Raw genomic sequence first — 19,782 nt, 5'->3', positions numbered from 1 at the left:
GCATCCTTAAACGCCTCATCTGCGCACGCACGTGACATAATGTGGTGCTTCTGTGCATGTGCAAAGTGCGATTTAGCGCTTCTGCGTATGTGCGCAGCTTACGGATGCGCCAAACACAGATGTAATCCGTTCCGGAACTTCCGGGTTCAGCCTGTTCGCAACATGAAAAGATGTATCCTGCAGCGAACAAAACATGAGGTATGACTGTATCTTCTTAGGTTTGGGAGAAGTGGGAAAGTGTAAACACTGAAACAGTGTCATTCCTCACTTTATTTATTTATTTATTTATTATTTTATTATTTTATTTATTGAATTTGTATGCCACCCTTCAGTGGAAGACCACAGAGTGGTTCACAACATAAATATGCGAAATGAGAAATCCTTACAATCGTTTTAAATAAAGTTACCCTTACATAGTTTCTGGGCAAACTGATTCTGAGATAGAGATCTGAGGGTCAGCCATACTGTGTAATAATAGGAAAGGAAAGGAAAAACACACAGATAATTGTTCCATTGGTAACACCAATGAGCCATGAAAACACTGGCAGCATACTGCAAGAAGAACAAACTAGAACTTAATTACCAGAAAACCCAAATCATGGTATTTGCCAAAAGGCCCAAATCTTGGTCATGGTACATTGATGGCCAAAGGATTGAGCAGTTTTCCTGCTTCAAATACCTTGGCATAGCCCTTCATTCCTCGGGAAGCAGAAAAGCCCATAGGGACTACCGTATGTTGCAGGGAACGCCCAGAGAAGCAGAACGGCCATACTTAAATATCTCAGGACCAAAGGTGGTCACTTTATACTTGCATAGCTGCCAAGTTTTCCCTTTTCTCGCGAGGAAGCCTATTCAGCATAATGGAAAATCCCTTTTAAAAAGGGATAACTTGGCAGCTATGCACTTGCAACCCTCAAATTGTTTAAGGCAAAGTCAATTGTGCAGCTGCTATATGGTGCTCAACTGGCACCCCCCCCCCCCGGCACAACACTGGAACTGGCACAATATAAATTTCAAAGATCTGTCCTACAAGTGCCCAAAAACGTTTCCAATGCAACCCTACAAGTAAAAACTGGACTTGTAAGAATTGAGGCCAGAGTGTGACTTGCCACACTTAATTACTGGTTAGACTATCCTTCTTCCCATGTGACCTTGTTCTCCTAACTATAAAGGATGACTTCCAAACAACTCGAAAACGAGAAGTGTTAAACAAAATAACAACCCTAGCTTTTATCTCATGGGCGTAGGCAGGGGGGCAGGGGGGCAGTTGCCCCCCCTAGAAGCAAAAGGCTGAGGGGCGCAGCGTGGCGGCCCCAGGCTTATGCTCCCCACGCGCCTCTGGAGCTTCGCGCCGGGAGCGGGAGCCTGGGGCCGCCTCCTCAGAAGAGCTGAAAGGCGCAGGCCACATAGCCCCACCCACATTCCCACTGTGGCCCCTCCCCACCCGTGCCTTGGCCCCGCCCCTTGCCCCCCAAAATTTGACCCTGGGTACGCCCCTGTGTTTCACAAATTTTACTTGACATGGGATATGAAAAAGCAAAAAACCAAAAAACACAAACCATCACCGAACAGCATATGGAAGACATAGAACACAAGCAGATCTTACCAGAGCCCCAATTTTTTCCATTGGTGAAACCAAAAGATACTTCAGTTCCCAAAGACAATATATAACCAACCTAGAAATACCAAAACAGTGAAGAGCCTTACTGACCATGTTTTCTTCCACTGCCAATATTATACAGATATACGAGTCAGGTTCATCCTGCCAATACTACACAAATTCCCTGGACAGACAGAGCAACTCTATACCTGCTTGCAACTTCAAGATGCAAACCCAGACGTAACATACTCAGCAGCCAGATTTTGCACTGCTATGATGGTTATTCGCACCAGACTTAAACTGAAGGCTCATACACAAGTCCCATTCCCTCTCTTGCACCCTCCCTTCTATGGTTACTTTTGCAACTCTTTGCTCTTAACCCTCTAGCTGATTTTAAGTCTCCCTCACGCATCCCTCCCTTCTTTGAATCACTCCTTTTACCCATTTTATCTGCTTTAGTTCCTAAATTACTGTGGGTTTCTATTTTAATTTATGCTGGTCTGTAATAAAGATGACGACGATGATGTTCCAATGAATCCAGCTATACCAAGAATATTCCAATGGGCTCGGATGATAAACATTTGTGTTATATCTGGGGTTCAAATCATGGTATTAGCTCCACCTCAACCCCAATTTTGATTATTGTAATAATTTTCTGGATACCAAAGAAGAGAAAGAGTTGAAAATATATTAACTTTTATTCCTTCCCTCACTCATAAGTCCTTGTGAGGGACAAGTGACACAGATGGAGATTTATTTACGAATAAAAGAGACACTTTGCTTATAAAGAAAGAAGTTCTCATTTTGAAAAGATCAACATGATTTAATTGTTGCCATACGAGGGGACATTAAAATTCAGATACATTGTGAAAATACAATAAAATGACACAGTGCATTAATTCATTTCTTATTATGATCAAGGGTGGTTGGTTTCTTTCTTTCCAAGAACAGTAGCACCGACATAAAACCAGTTCTTAAGCATTCTCTTCAGACACTGTTGAAACACCATTTCCTCATAGAAGAATGCTCTGCAAGTCCCAGTAATGCTGTAAAGCTCATGTATTAATATTCATATTAGCAACTATATAAAATAAAAATAATTTCTGCTTACTTTGTATTGATTTTCCTTGTGAGCTTACATTTTATTATTTTCCCACCTGACTCCTTACAATGTAAGAAGTTATTTTCGGCAGCCTTATATACCAGCACTATGACATCTCTTGGGATCCAAAACTACTCTTACTTCAGTTAGAATATATGTGAGAAAATGAATGCACCATGTCTTTAATAATGTAGGCACAGAAACCAATTTGGATTGGGTGCAGTGCTGGAAAGCCGCTGCAACTGTATCTAAATGTAGAGCTCAGGTGAAATTGACCTTAATTATTTTGGAATGGCTTGCTCTTGCCTTGTCTCTTTGCCATATTTTAATATTTCTCTGGTGCTGCACTGGTTTGCTTGGATGGCACCCTCAAAATCATGGTTCTACATGCCATGTTCAGGGATGTGCTAATAGCTTGAGGGAAAGCCTTCTTGTTATGGGCATACACTAGTTCCCTGTGCAAAAGCTTTCACTTACATAACATGGCATCCCTCTCACTCCTCCTCCCATGTGCCTCTACACTGAAATTAGATCAGGGGTGTTGGGGAATCCAACTGGAATCCCCACTTGCACATGGGAGAATGAGGGATCATTCCATCTGTCAGGCTACGATGCTTGTGCAGATAGAATACTTGCAGTAATGCAATGTTGAATTCCACCCAGAGGGCCCATGTTTTTCAAAGTGTTGTATCTCAATATTGGAAGAAATTGTTCAGATCAGGTTATCCTATGCTAAAAAATAAAGTGAGTGAAGCTTTTTTAAAAAAAGATTCCCCAAGAGTCTTGGTTGCTTTGTTTTTTAATGTGGGATTGTATCATTTTAGAATGCAGGTAGGGGATCAGTGCTCTGGTCCATGGGGTCACGAAGAGTCGGACACGACTAAACAACAAAACAAGAAATATGCAGACTCAAAAGCCATCATGTTAGAAGCGTAATATTATTATCAGTCTACATGATCTTTGACATTCTAGCTTTCCATGGAAAGGGAGTTACTGACAATTCAGAGTATTCATACATGTAATCCCCACAGGCATTCTAAAGTGGTACAAGCCAGCAGGTGTAATTTGTTCCTGAATGCACACACCATATCATTCAATGTCATTTGCTTTCTCTAAGCCTTTAAGAAAGAAATTACCTCAAAGTACATGGGAGCGAAGGTACCGTGTGTACAAATGATTGTTTAAAAAAATGTGTCAATGTTCCTTCTAGTTAAAGAATTTGATAGACTTGGGTTTTTTGTTTTATTAAAGTCTTTTAAAGCACACAGAAATGCCCATTAACTTCAGTTAAACAGAGGTTCTGGTTAATACTCAATCTCATTATTAAATACAGTAAAAGGGATGCACTGCTGTCTGAGTGATCTCTTTCCCCCTATATGTGTTTCTCAACCGATAATTAAGGACACCAAGGAGCTTAAAATAGCTGTATTTTTTCATCAGCTACAAAGCAAAAGCAATGTGGAGTTTTGATGTACACAATCACTAGTACACATGGTTTACCTTCAGAAGAAAACAAAAAACCAAAAACCCTAATATGAACAAGTGGCAGAATGGAAAGCAGTGTTGAGAGCAAATTGAACAAAGTCCAAAAATCCATAACAAAAGGACGGGGATAAAATTATTCTTCAGTGCAATCCCATGACCATAACCAGATAAATCAGCACCACAAAATCAAGGGGTGAAACTTGTCGAGGGGATTTTAAATTAATCCCCAATACAATTACACTGTAAGCCCATTCTTAGAAATATTGGCTCTCAAGAAAATTAAGCACTTTCATTCACCTTATGCTTTTCACATGTTAACATTTTCAATTCTTTTTTTTAAAAAAAGGTATTTTCAAATTCATGCAAAGATGCATTTGGTACTATGAGTTTGTTTGGAACCATAATATATCACAATACTCTAATACACTCATACCGCATAACCTAGTTAATAGATCTTTCAGCTCATAAGGAAACTGATTTATTTATTTTTTAAAAAAACTGCACAGAAATATTTGTGAAAGCATATCAGTTGTGCTACAATAAAGAATATAATCACATTTAAATGTGACCAAGCATGGTTCCAAGGGAGGAGTAGTATATGCCCTTTGTCTTAACAGTAAACCGATGAATTTTAAATGGATGTTTTAAAAACAACCATTGTTTGGTTCTGATAGCTTGGGTTATTATTCTATGTCTGAGAGAAGCTTTGGAAAGTGACTTGATACTTTGCAAAGGTTAACCTTGGATTCTTTACAAATAAAAGTGCCTCACAGCTCAATCCTATAATATCAACTCAAAAAGTGAATCCCAGTTACCGGTAGTTAAATGGGTCTTACTTCCAGTTAAGTAGATATAGGATTACAGTCTCACGGTGCTAAAAAAAAAGGCAGAGTGCAGTGTAGCAACTGCTGAAATATATATTTTCCTTTAGCCAATGGAAAACTTTCTCACTCACTCCTGTTTTCTTTAGAACAGACTTTCCCAACCTGGTGCCCTCCATATATTTTAGACTACAAATCCCAACTGTGCAAGCTGGGACTAATGGGAGTTGTAGTGCTTTAGACTATAAACTCTTATCCCATTAGTTCTTAGCTTCTCATATTTTTGCTGCATGTTCCTGAAAAGGAAAACATATTAGGCAGGATGCGAAACAGATTTTCTGTTTCTTTCTATTCTTTTCTTGTGATTATCTCTTTTTTCATTTCTCTCTCTCCATATACCCCATTGTTGCTATCTCTCCCTTCTTCCTAACATCTTGGGCCAGATTATAGAAACCTTCAAAAGTCAAACTTTCTAAACACAAATCGATGAATGAATTGCAACTGCTCTTCCGCTCAGTAAATTCTTTGGATGCTTACAACATTTCTCCCAGATTTTGGGGTTCCAAATTATATCTGATCTTGCTTACAGACTGCCACCAATGCATTAGTGACCCACCATTCTATTTTATTTCCAGACTTTGTTCAAGACTCTGCATGTGTACAGATCCTGGGCAGTTTTAAAGTGAGCACCAGAATATTTGCACGTTGATTAAAACTGCACAAAAAAAGGAATCTTGAGGCAATTGCACTGTGTTTTAATCAATGCACGCACATGCCCTTTCCTTTGATTTTCCTCCTCCTCCTCATATTTTAGTTATAAACCACGTAAGATTGCCCTGAGCTGATTACATTGGCACCAACTAGCACTTGACATTCTATGCCTCCTATCGAAAGAATGGCCAGTGTGGGACACAATCAGTACATCTGGTCCCTTCTAATAAACAAGGAAAGATTACAATCAGTTGACTACACTGCTCATAAGTATTTGAATGCTGTGATATGTATATCAAAGCACAGACATATATTATAAGGCTACCTTGCATGGCAAATAAGAAACCATGCTTGATATAGAAGTATGAGGCCACTGTAACTATTGAAAAATTGATTCACTGTCAACTGTCTAGCTAGATGGGCTGAAATCCTAAAACCTGCTTATCTGGGACTGGGAATAACTGGAATGGGATTTACTTTTCAGTGGACATGTTTAGAATTGTACTTTAAGTTCCATTGAATGCCGTGGGACTTCAGTTAATCATGACTAACTTTTCTCATTAGTTTCAACAGAACTAATTTTTGTCTTCTAGGCAGGTCTGCCCACCCTGTTGCATCTGTTGCTCTTTCAATGCTTTCCCTCAGGAAGATCAGGTAATAAGTAACTTTTCCTGGGTTCTGTAGCAGGGATTAATATCCCATAATCGGAATACTGATAAGCTGGAGAGTCAGAAATAACTATCTGGGTGAAGTAGATAATATTCTTCCTGATCATTTGTGGGCATGGGAATTCTTTGCTCCTACACTCCAATGGAGAGACAGCACCATAGGCATGACATTACCATGAGTGGGGAAATGCAAAGAAAAACTACATTCACAAATTGGAATGTACATGGGGAACTGATTACAGAAATATCTTCCCCTTTCATGATTGGGATCAGAGGTTGTTTTTTTCTTTTGTAATCATAGAGTGGATAAATATGTTTCAAGATTCATTCAAATGTTTGACTTTCACATGTATAACTAAGAAAGAAATATTTAAATATTTAAATGCTTCATTTATAAAGACAATACTATTTTAAAAGCTAACATGAATCAAGCTGCTAAATTTCAGACATTTGTGTTTCTTTCTGTCCAGCAGTTCATTTATATATAACTGCCCTGAGTAAATGTTGCTTAGCAAAATGGCCTTTAGAGTAAGAAATAGAAATCCTCTCCGTGAAGCTACTCAAAGATAATGCAATACATCTCAGGCATATTTAGTTTGCATTAAGAAGAAGGTAGGACCCATCCTTTAATTATTCATACACACATTTATCTACTACATACACAATAAGACTGGGAATGACGTTCAGAAGATTTAGCTGTGTTTGTTGGAATGTTATGAGATTATTGAGCAGGTTTTGATAAAAGGCAGGATTTTAAATAGTGAAGCAGTTCTCGTATTGCAGACTTCAAAAAAAGCAGTCACTTTAACTCGTGTTCACATCTTTGTATTTAACTGCTCGCAAAACCACATGGCAGTCAAGGAAAGATTAATGTAGTTCAGACCTGCAGATCTCATTATTCTATTTTAACATGATGCAAATATGTAAACTCGGAGAGGTGTCTGCTTTGAGTAGCCTTACATTCCTTAACTTAAGTCCTAGCAATCATCAAGCTATTGCATGCCCCATTCATGAAAAAATATGCTTTGTTGGAATGACGTAGCTTAAACAGTTACACTTCAAGCACTTCCTTACCTAAGCTTCCTTTAAATTATATTAATTTAAAATATCTATTGAATGATAGTTTTTTAAACAAAAAAATAACCAAAACAAATTAATAGGTTGGGTTTTGTTTTTGTTTTTTATGAAAATGACTCTTTACAGTAAGTAAAAAAGATTTATCACAGTTTTGGTAACTTGCATGAGTTCATTGAAACAAAATCCTTCACATGATGGATCGGATGTTGTTGTGCTCTAGGTACATTCACTGGTATGACCTAAAGCAGTAGACACCATAGAGCTTGTGCTTTTTATCAGGAAAGCCCACAAAGCGGACTGCTGCTTCAGTAGGACTGCAGCGTTTCCTTGGCCTAGAGATGGGGTAGCGGACGCTGCCATCAGCCAGCCAGCCGGCATCACAGCGGTCGTATCCCAGGAGTTTCCAGGCTGCAAACATTTGGCCTACTTTAGCAATCTGTGCACCATCTTTGAGGCAGGCATGCACTGCTTCATCGTAGGTCAGCTTGGTTGGGTGTATTAGGTAGTAAAAACGGCCTAATGAAAGCAGAGAAAATATCAAGAACAAGAAAAAGTTATAATACGTTTTCTTTACAGTTCTTTAAAGCAATCGCTGTTGAGCAATAAAGTTAAAATTACAGTTTTCTTTTTATAGAAAAATCACTTATTCTTTTGCCCGTTCTAACAGCTCTCACTATATAATCTTTAAGTGACTACTGTAGTTTGTGTAGGAGCCATTGCACAATGCCTCTCTTTAATAGTGCTGGATGTTACATTGCCTTTTGATAAGCAGTGAGGTTGTATTTACCTATAGCCACAAACCAAAAGCTTGTGTTGATATTAAGTGATGCACCATGTACTGATTTTTTTTTTTAAAAAAACGCAATATGGCATCCAACTATGAACCATGAAGGTTACAAAATGTCTATATCACACAGCAAAAACTTTATTGCCATAAATATGGACACATTTATTTATTATACCATGAGCTTCCTTGGACTAAGGCTAACTTTATCATTACATGGAGTGAAATCTCAATTCACTTCATGCATTTGATAAAGCCGTGCCATAATAAATATTATTATTTGTTAGTCTTTAAGTGATGCAGGACTTTGTTAATATTGCTGCAACAGACATGGGGCTCATCCAGATTTCCTTTCGTGCTGCACTTTCCAGGCACAGGCCCACACTTTAAGGTGCCGTGCCCACCTCTCCTTCAATTAATGCTCTGCCTTTTTAAAATCCTTCTTGGGTGCGGATTGGGAAACTACACAATCCCTTTCTTCAATTGACTTTTATGGTATGGAAGAGATTGTGTTCACATTTAGTTCTGTCTATATCCCCTTTATGGGACACGGGTGGCGCTGTGGTCTAAACCACAGAGCCTAGGGCTTGCTGATCAGAAGGCTGGCGGTTCAAATCCCCGTGACAGGGTGAGCTCCCGTTGCTCAGTCCCAGCTCCTGCCCACCTAGCAGTTCGAAAGCACGTCAAGTGCAAGTAGATAAGTAGGTACCGCTCCGGCAGGAAGGTAAACAGTGTTTCCGTGCGCTCCTCTGGTTTCACCAGAAGCGGCTTAGTCATGCTAGCCACATGACTTGGAAGCTGCACACCAGCTCCCTTGGCTAGTAAAGTGAGATGAGCGCTGCAACCCCAGAGTCATCCGCAACTGGACCTAATGGTCAGGGGTCCCTTTACCTTTACAACCTATTTAATTCCTATACAGGACCACCCATCCTTTTGCCTTACGGATGGAAGGCAGCAGAAGTTTATAGAATTAATGATATTCTTCCTGTTTCCATGTCTGTGCATAAGTTTTTTTTTTAAAAAATGAGATGCTGAAGAAGAAGTTTGTTCTATTACATAATGCAAGCATGCTCACACATCTGCATATGAAGAAGGGGCATGAAGGAACCAGACCTTAAAGAGTGAAATTAATTTTCATTGTAATTATTCAAAGGCTGACTAGCCTTTTTTCATGTCTATTTGTTTGTTTATTATTTATCCCCTTTTCTACAAACTGCATAAAACTGCTTACATGGCACAGGATTTATTTGCATTAACTTAACCATCCCCTTCTGGAACAATTTAGCTGGATCCGGATCAGGTAAACATTTGCACAATGTTTTAACTCTGGTTTTGAACACTATTTGTTTTGGAAAAGCAAACTCGGGATTGCTCAAAGCAAGAGAAGTATTTGCTCTTTGCCTGTTTTAGGGCAAATAAATTTAATTGCCAATACCCAGAGCGTGCGTAAGAGGAGAATGTGAGCATCTCTGAGCTCGCAGGCTACAGGCCAAACATCTGTTCCCCAACATGCATACAAGTTAAGACATATGGGAGAGGCCCATGTTTGAGGAACAGTGAAGACAGTCCAAGTTGTTGCTGAAGAGGGAAGTCTGTTGTGTGATGGCCCTCCCCTCCCCTCCTAAACAGACCAGTCATTTCCAGGCTATATAGAGCAATTCAGTTGACTTTGCAAGTTCATTTATTATTGTATTCTAGCACTGGACAAAAAACACAACTTTCCTTTAATTTCATGGCCCCATTCACACCACACCCCTAAATTTTGAGCTGAAGGTTCTCATTAGGATGGAAATATTTCAATAAAATAAAATAAAAGGTATCAGATCACACTATTTATCCACCAAGCCCAGTATTGTTGAACCTCACTGGCACTGTTTCTCATGAAAAACTACACACTACAATTAATGCATAGTGTGTGACTGTGCCTCTTGTTTTCCCTAAATTAATTACAGATTATTTGATTGTTATCAGGATTGAAGCATGCAGTGAATGGAGGCTTACTCCTCCTCTCTCCAGCTGCATCCCCCCACCCGAATAACACCCTTCTCATAGGCTAGGAGGCTTAGCAAAAAAAAGTTCTCGGTGGTGCCAACCCTCCCTTCCCTGCATGTTGCAATGCCAATAATAACTGGAGCCCCCTACGTCTGTAATTAATTTAAGAAAAATTACAGGCATAGCTGTGCAGCACGTATTAACCATAACACAGAGCTTGACCCCCATGGTCTCCAGCAGAGGCCTTTCCCACCAAACATTACCTGATCATTTTAACCAGAGATGCCACAGAGTGAACCTGTGACCTTCTGCATGTGAAACATGTGTGTTCTACCAGTGAGCTATGAGCCTTTCCCAAAATGAGTAATAAATTGTTCCGGCTTGTCATTCTTTCCCCCTAAAGCACCAACAGGCCCCTTTGAAAAGGGAGTCAGAATTCCTTACCATTAAAATGGGATGTAAAACAGAAGACATCATATCTACTTTGATCTTTATTTGAGAAGCCATAATTCCGGATTCCAGGCACTGTATTCTTCCCACCGCAAGGCTCCCTGGGATGTGTAATGGGATATTGCACTGACCCGTCGCTGAGCCAGCCAGCATTGCACCAGTCCAGGCCTGCTCTCCACGCATCGTACAACTGGTCAAAGGAAGCGATAACTGCATCTTGGTCCAGGCAGGCTTGCTGAGCCTCGTGGAAGTTTAAGTTGTAACGACCCAGTCGTGGGAAGTAAGGGAATACAATGCCTGAGAGAGAGAAATAAAATAGAAGTGGGTGAAATGAATGGTTCAACTGTAATTTTAAACATGTGTGTGTTCACACATGAATGTCATCAGAAGAGGTGCAAGGAACATTTGCTGGAAGTGTAGGGTTGTGGTGGTGAGAGCATTACATGTATATGATGCCAAATGAGCAACCTGTTAAGTTTTATATCTGGAGATATTGGCTGTCAGAGAGTGAGCTGTTTAGTCTGAGAGTTCTGCCTGTCTCTGCAGACAGAAGGCTTCACTCTCAGACAGAACCACACCCTTCCCTGTTGGAATGCCACCAATCCCACATGCTATTCTCAAGTGTGGGTTTTCACCAATTAGAAACATTACCCTCATCGGTCAATTCTATTCTCCACAGAGCAAGCATACCAAAATGGAGAAACCTAGGGAATATCCAGAAGAGGAAATCAAGTTGGCAGAGGGACTGCTTCATTTAGAAAGGGGGGCGGGAAACATATGGAGAACTGGGCAAACATGTTCTTTGGTATGGGTCATAATGAACAGTTATCAAATAAAGCATTGTTTCATGTTGCACCTTTCAGCACCGTCTCTATGGAGCAAATATATCAGTGGTTGTTAGCTCTGATACTGTAGCTACATGAAACCTGTATTTCTGGACAGCAACTGGATGTCTTGGTTCACACATCACACACTAAACCAAACAATAGCTTAGCCCCAAGGCATGTGACTGTGTGTGCTCCCAGATTATGGCTCTGTGACCATTCTGCTGCTGGGTTAGCATCAAAGGTAGGTAAGATGTAGAATGATTACTTGGGTTTTTCCTGCCACTGTGACCTTAAACTATTTTTATGAATATTTGTTTATCGAGGCAAGTCAATGCCAGATGCTGGTGGGGAAGCCCTTTTTGGAGATTCCTAGCTGAACAGGTGAGTGAAGCACTCTTAAATATTAGGGGCAGGATTCAGCTAGCAAGTCCTATCAGTGGAAGCTCTGCAGAAGGGCTTCTGCTTGCTCAGTGGGGCTTTCCCTTATTCTTCTACTCCTGCACATGCACACCCTGCACACCATACTCCCCCCCCCCCCCCGCTTAAATTGGCTCATGGGTCTGGGGTCAGGGTTGAAGATAGACAGGATCGTTCCATCTGGCAAGCCGAAATGCTTGCTCTGATGGAATGATCGCCTCAGTGCAATGTTGAATTCCTGTCAAGGTCCTGAACTAAACGGACCTTTCCACCCGATCCAGAACTTTTTGAATGTTCTTATAGTCTCAAAATTAGGGCAGGTTCTTATGCCAAATGCACAGCAGTGCATTGTGGGAATGCGGAGAACAATCTAATACAAATACACATGAAGTCGCCCCCCCCCCCCTTTGAGAATAATTTAGAATAAACTAAAGTGCAAAGACAATAGAGTTAGAAACTATATTGCTAACTAACTCTGTGCCCATATTCTAAACGGTACAGTGGGAACAAGGCATTCATATTTACACAGTAACTGTTTAAAATTTTCTAGCTACATTTTTGTAAAACATAGTTAGTTCATATTCAGGGCTAAAAGCCAAACTGGCATCTTTCCCAAGTAAACAGGTCTGCAGCATTTCTGTGAAAGATACCTTCCTTCTTTAAAGAAAAATTTAATTCAAACTGAAAGCAGAGCCTATGTACTGGAATCAACGTCTACATTTAAAAATTCTGCCCATTTTTCTGAAGATGCTCAAATTAAAACAAAGCCTATTTCTGTATTTACAAAGTGTATTTGTTTATTTACAATATTCCTTATTCTATCTATGCCCTTAATATGGCATCTGAAATTATGTACAATGCAATTAAAAAACATTAAACTATAAAAAATATGTATCAGTAATAAGACATTTTAAGACCTAGAAACACACATTAAAGCTTGCAACAACCCAGAAAGGAAGCCAGGGCAGCTGAACCAAAAATAGGAGGAAAATATTAGGTGTCACTCAGTCCTGTTAAAACAAGAGTCACAGCATTCTGCGCCAGCTGAAGCTTTTAAACCATCCTTGGAGAACATGGGATGACAAAGATAAATCCAGTGCCTGGGCCCTCACTTGTGGGGTGCCTCAGGGTTCCGTCCTCTCCCCCATGCTTTTTAACATCTATATGAAGCCACTGCGAGAGATCACCAGGGGGGTTGGGTTGGGTGTTCAGCAGTAGCCTATGCGGATGAAACATAGCTCTACCTCTCTTTTAAATCAGAACCAGCGAAGGTGGTGCAGGTCCTTTGTGAGTGCCTGGAGGCGGCTGGAGGATGGATGGTGACTAACAGATTGAGGTTGAATCCTGACAAGACAGAAGTACTGTTTTGGGTGGACAGGGGGCAGGCATTTTAGACTCACAGCTGTCCATGGAGGTGGAACTACAAAGGGGCCCTCTACTGAACTTAATACCCGGGATGGTTTGTAGGGAAGGAAGTGATCTTTCAGATTTTTTTTGGGGGGGGGGGCTAAATAATTTGAGACTTTAAACATTTGGCCTGGCACCTAATGCAGTTCTTTTAGAATAGGGGTGATATGGGTTCCAACAGCAGCACCAGCAGGTAATCTGGCCACTGTATTTTGGACCAACTGAAATTGTTGAGTTCTTCAAGTAAGCCTCTAAGGTATTAAGGCTCAAAAGGTGATTATTTAGAGCAGTATTTCAAAGGGAAGAAATGGATAAATCAGATCTATTGGGTATAACTTATTTACCTATAAAATGCAAACATTTTCCCAACTGTTGTTGTCACTTGATGTTTCTGGTCATCCAGTGTATTGTACAAGAAACTACTAATTGTTCAGCGCAGTGTTGATGTTAATGATCTAGCATTCTTAAACGTGTGCTTTTTTTTATTAAAAAAAGCTGAGTCTCTCTGACAGTGAAGTGCTATTAGGTACCACTGGAGAGCAATATCTAAAATCTGCTTTTCACTATAGAATGAATATTGGTCTACTAAGCCAAAGACTTAGCTAATAAATATTCATGCGCCCTATCCAAAGCTCTGCCAAAATTTGAATACCGAGGAACACTTCTCTTCAGCTTGGAAGACCCAGCCAAGAGAAAAGGTTATTTTTCCCATAGTCATGTAATTCCATCTTTCTCCCATTTGGAGGCTCGGGTTACCAGCTGCATAGAGTGACATCCATTTGCTTCTTCCAAAATACTGGCAAAAGATATTATGGAGCAAAGAATAGTCACACAGAGATGTTTGATATCCATTTAACATTGATCCCTGCATTCTGAGAAGCCTGTGTTGTGGAAATCAATATGCTTTGATAGATACCATTTTCTAAGGAAAATTTTTAGATTTAGGATTTTAACTGTGACAGTTGCAAAGGGTGCTGGAGTTGCTGAGTTAACACTGCAGTCAATTATCAGTTTTAAGAATAACTGGTCTGTATTTACAGAGAGACTTATATTTCCTGTACCATAAGTCCACGTGGGAAAAAAAGAGGCTGGCCTCAGCCAGAGTAAAGAAATTGGCTTCCTTTGGTGCTAGTCTAAACAAAAATGTCAGACTTCTCATGGCCAGAGTCAACATGGGATACAGTAGAGCTTGCTGCAGTCCACCATAGTGTAACCATCTTAACCTGGCATGCATATTTGCCTAACAAGCATTTTTCCAATTGACGTTACTGTAATACTATGATTTTTAAAAATCTCACACCTTCATAATTTATTGCCCTCCCAAAGTTGAATTCAGGAAGCAAGGTCAGGAAAAGAGGAAACTGCCTTAGAGTCAGATCATTGGTCAATCCAGAGCACTCTCCACCAATTGGCATCAGCTCATCTTTCCCAGCCCTACCTGAGGATTCCAGGGCTTGGTCCCATGACCTTCTGTATGAAATGCATGTGCTCTGCTGGTGACCTAAACTCCTTAAGACTATTTGTCCAGTATCACCTACCCTGACTGGTAGCAGCTCTGCATGGTCTCTAGCAGATTTCTGTCACTTTAGTGCTACATCATCCTCTTAGCTGGAGATGCCAAGGACTGAACCACAGACCTTCAGAATGCAAAGTGTGTGCCCCAACTCTAAGATATGATCCCTCCTTCTGCCAGGGTTCTGCCATCCCAGAACAAACTTGGAAGTTTTATTAGTGCTGTATCTACAAGATCCCCCACCCCCTTGTTGATATGATGACCATATATTGTTGGACTACAGCTCACATCAGCCCCATCTAGCATGGCCTGGTCAAGGATGGTGGGAACGGTGGTCGAACAGCATTTGGAGGGCACCACAATGGCTTTACTTGCAGGGCTATCCCAGGGAATTCACAAATTCTTTCAGCCAGGATCTATAATGCAGCTTACAAACTGAAAACTTTGAGAAGGAAGCCCCTAGAAACAGAGAGTAGATGGCATTGTTATGACAAATATGGTTTCTGTTAGCAAAGCCTATAGAATCATAGAATCATAGAGTTGGAAGAGACCACAAGGGCCATCCAGTCCAACCCCCTGCCAAGCAGGAAACACCATCAAAACATTCTTGACATATGGCTGTCAAGCCTCTGCTTAAAGACCTCCAAAGAAGGAGACTCCACCACACTCCTTGGCAGCAAATTCCACTGTCGAACAGCTCTAACTGTCAGGAAGTTCTTCCTAATGTTTAGGTGGAATCTTCTTTCTTGTAGTTTGAATCCATTGCTCCGTGTCTGCTTCTCTGGAGCAGCAGAAAACAACCTTTCACCCTCCTCTAAATGACACCCTTTTATATATTTTAACATGGCTATCATATCACCCCTTAACCTTCTCTTCTCCAGGCTAAACATACCCAGCTCCCTAAGCCGTTCCTCATAAGGCATTGTTTCCAGGCCTTTGACCATTTTGGTTGCCCTCCTCTGGACACGTTCCAGCTTGTCAGTATCCTTCTTGAACTGTGGTGCCCAGAACTGGACACAGTACTCCAGGTGAGGTCTCACCAGAGCAGAATACAGTGGTACTATTACTTCCCTTGATCTAGACGCTATACTCCTATTGATGCAGCCCAGAATTGCATTGGCTTTTTTAGCTGCTGCATCACACTGTTGACTCATGTCAAGTTTGTGGTCTACCAGGACTCCTAGATTCTTTTCACATGTACTGCTCTCAAGCCAGGTGTCCTGTATTTGTGCTTTTCTTTTTTTTCTTTTGCCCAAGTGTAGTACTTTACATTTCTCCTTGTTAAAATTCATCTTGTTTGCTTTGGCCCAGTTGTCTAATCTGTTAAGGTCATTTTGAAGTGTGATTCTGTCCTCTGGGGTATTAGGCACCCCTCCTAATTTGGTGTCATCTGCAAACTTGCTCAGGATGCCCTCAAGCCCATCATCCAAGTCATTGATAAAGGTGTTGAATAAGACTGGGCCCAAGACAGAACCCTGTGGCACCCCGCTAATCACTACTCTCCAGGATGAAGAGGAGCCATTGATGAGCACCCTTTGGGTTCCGTCAGCCAGCCAGTTACAAATCCACTGAATGGTAGCATTGTCTAGCCCACATTTTACCAGCTTCTTTACAAGAATATCATGGGGCACCTTGTCAAAGGCCTTGCTGAAATCAAGATAGGTTTTATCCACAGCATTCCCTTCATCTACCAGGCTTGTAATTCTGTCAAAAAATGAGATCAGATTAGTCTGACATGACTTATTTTTCAGAAACCCATGCTGGCTTTTACTGATCACAGCGTTCCTTTCTAGGTGCTCACAGACCGTTTGCTTAATGATCTGCTCTAGAATCTTTCCTGGTATTGATGTCAGGCTGACTGGGCGGTAATTGTTTGGGTCCTCTCTTTTCCCCTTTTTGAAAATAGGGACAACATTTGCCCTCCTCCAGTCTGCTGGGACTTTGCCTGTTCTCCAGGAATTCTCAAAGATTATTGCTAGTCATTCTGAAATCACCTCTGCCAGTTCTTTTAATACTCTTGGATGTAGTTCATCTGGCCCTGGAGACTTGAATACATCTAAATTAGCCAAGTATTTTTGTATTACCTCCTTACTTATTTTGGGCTGTGTTTTCCCTGCTGAATCACCTGCTCCATATTCTTCAGGTTGGGCATTGTTTTCTTTTTTGGAGAAGACTGAGGCAAAGAAGGTATTGAGGAGTTCTGCCCTTTCTCTGTCCCCTGTTCGCATTTCACCATCTTCTCCCCTAAGTGACCCCACTGTTTCCTTGTTCTTCCTTTTGCTACGGACATACCCATAAAAGCCCTTTTTGTTGCTTTTTACCTCTCTAGCAAGCCTGCGTTCATTCTGTGCTTTAACTTTTCTGACTTTGTCTCTACACGTGCTGGCTATATTTGAGTGAAGTTACATAGGAATGATTAACTGTTTTGTCCAGCTTCCTGGAAATAAATGTTTTTGTCAATCCGCCAAGCATCATCCAATAAGACCATTATCTAGGGACAACTGTCTTATTGATTCACAGTTTCATCTGCGGTTACAGTTGTTCTATCAGGCAACTGAAGACTGTGTGCAAGTGTCATGCAGGGAAGAAACTCAATTGTTCTAAAAGATAATGCTTTGCTGAATTGTTCTAAAGGAACTCTTTTGCATGTTCAAGTATAAATTTCCATAACAATGGCAAGAAGTTAAACATTCCTGAAGAATGTAAAGAGAAGAGAGGAAAGTATGATTGCCATATAATTGAATGATGCCCTTTTTTCTAGATCAAACCAGCTACATACAGTGGTACCTCGGGTTACAAACGCTTCAGGTTACAGACTCTGCTAACCCAGAAATAGTACCTTGGGTTAAGAACTTTGCTTCAGGATGAGAACAGAAATCACGCAGCGGCGGCACAGCGGCATCGGGAGGCCCCATTAGCTAAAGTGGTACCTCAGGTTAAGAACAGTTTCAGGTTAAGAACGGACCTTCAGAAAGAATTAAGTTCTTAACCCAAGGTACCACAGTATATGCTTTCTGATAAAGCTATGGTCATTTTTATCTCAAATATGGTGACTTCAGCTGCAAGCCTTAGGAGAAATGTGGTTTAATTGTCTCATTTAATACCCTACCTGGCTCTACCAGCAGGGCAGAAGGAATTTATGGGCTTTGGATTTTAAAATCTTTTAGAAATTGTAGGTAATGAGGAGGGAAAGGTCTAAGCATGCTCAAAAGCATGTTGAAATAATGCTGTGGTTTGGGGGCATGGCAGGGGACTAAGAGAGCTTACTGTTCTTAGAAGCCCACCAGCTTCCATCTCATTCCTTTTGGGGGCCTTTGCAGCCTTAGTCTCTTTTGGAAGGGACACAAAGTAAAAATGCAGAGATAAATATGAATGGATACCAAAAGAGGACTGAAAATGTATTTTTAAAAGCATTATATAGAGAAGCCATTTGTGCACAACCATGTATTCTTCAGTGTCAGTTATGTGGCAACTAAAACAAGGTGCTTGAACAAGGTGCTTGTTGCAGTTGGTGGACCAGACTCAATGCGGGAGAAATAACTCACTTTCCTGTAATTGCTGAGTTCACCACACAAATCAAAAGACACTCCCTTAAAAATGTACCAAGACCAAAACTTGATTTCATCACAGACAAATCCTAAACTATTACTAAAATGATTTATAACTAACTTGTGTTGACAGAGCAGAAAATGAAATGTGCCACAACATTAACATGTACAGAGAACTTGTAGTCGCTTAAATTCCTTGTGTTGTGTGTGTGTGTGTGTATGTGTGTGTTTTCTGTTTGTTTGTTTTTTGAAGACATAAGATAATTTCATGGCTAAATAAAACAAGTCACCTTGATTTCATGTCAACTTTTAGCGTTTTTTTTTTAAAAATTGGGAAGCAGATTCAAAGTTAATATTTTCTAAGAGAAAAAAATAAATTATGGTAAGAATGGCAGACATGTTAGCCTGCAAACAGCAAGACAAAGAATGTTGTGGCATTCTTCAAATGCATCCCTACAAAAGCTCTTGCTGCACTAGATCTAAGCCACTTAATGAAGGTGACATAACCTTGTTTGACTAAGAATCAAACTGCATATGATGTAGTTCATGATATCTGCCCTTGCAGATATTATTACAGAAGTAGTTAGTGCAGGGTTCTTGATATACATTGGCACACTGGTGTGGAAGTAGGGGGCTTTAGCAGCAGTTAAAATTGTAAATTTTCTAAAGAGTTCTATGTATGTAAGCTGTGAAACAACGTCTCCAAAAGGTGTGTCTGTCATCTTCATTGTATATCTTTCAACATATGCTGAAGTATATATAATGGGCTATCCTATTCTTCTGAGTATAAATTATTTTAACTGATTTTGATATTGCAGCTTAATGGTGAAGGGTAGGTAAGAAATATGACGACAACAACAACAACAACAACAACAACAACAACAACCAGCAATTCCAGGACTACTTGCCTTCTAAGTCCAAAGATACGACAGTTGTGTCATCTTCTAAACCTTCAATCACTTCACATTTGTATTTCCCATAATCCTCCAGCATTATATTTGTGATTACAAGGGAGGCATCGTTTTCAGTGCTTTTCTTCAGGAAAACCCTTCCTTGGTAATTCCCATAGCTCTTTTTGTGATATCCCATTTCAACATAGACATCCACTTCCTTGAGGTAATCTGAGGTGAGTTTGGTCCACTTGACCCGAATTTTATGGGATCCCGAGTCAGATGATCCATGGTCACGATAAAATTTACATGGCAGTGTAACATTGCCACCTCGTTGTGAGAAGATTTTTGTTTGATCTGCTTCCACAAGGAGGCGAGGTCCATTTTCTGATCACATATTGGGAAGAAAAGAAACAATGATTAGTTTGGCATTCTATCCTACATTTCACAAATTTTAAAAAGTGGCATTCCTGCGCATGGTTGTGGGTGT

The 19,782-nt window shown here is 40.4% G+C and overlaps 1 protein-coding gene across 2 annotated transcripts in view; it reads right to left on the bottom strand.

The window, feature by feature from the left end:
- Positions 1-2,402: 2,402 nt before the first annotated feature.
- Positions 2,403-19,782, bottom strand: part of HAPLN1 (hyaluronan and proteoglycan link protein 1) — a 64,708-nt gene continuing 47,328 nt past the window's right edge. For both annotated transcript variants that reach the window (XM_035100010.3, XM_035100006.3), the window contains exons 3-5: positions 19,311-19,679; positions 10,685-10,987; positions 2,403-7,980 (exon numbers count right to left, since the gene is read on the bottom strand). In XM_035100010.3, the coding sequence (XP_034955901.3) occupies positions 7,691-7,980; positions 10,685-10,987; positions 19,311-19,679 (962 nt within the window). In that variant the 3' untranslated portion in view covers positions 2,403-7,690. The remainder of the gene's footprint in view (positions 7,981-10,684; positions 10,988-19,310; positions 19,680-19,782) is intronic.

The sequence above is a fragment of the Zootoca vivipara genome, chromosome 10 (genome assembly GCF_965207765.1).
Source record: "Zootoca vivipara chromosome 10, rZooViv2.hap1.1, whole genome shotgun sequence".
In the NCBI taxonomy this organism is placed as follows: Eukaryota; Metazoa; Chordata; class Lepidosauria; order Squamata; family Lacertidae; genus Zootoca; species Zootoca vivipara.
Note: the sequence above shows the minus strand (reverse complement) of the source record. Positions and strands in the feature narration are given on the sequence as shown.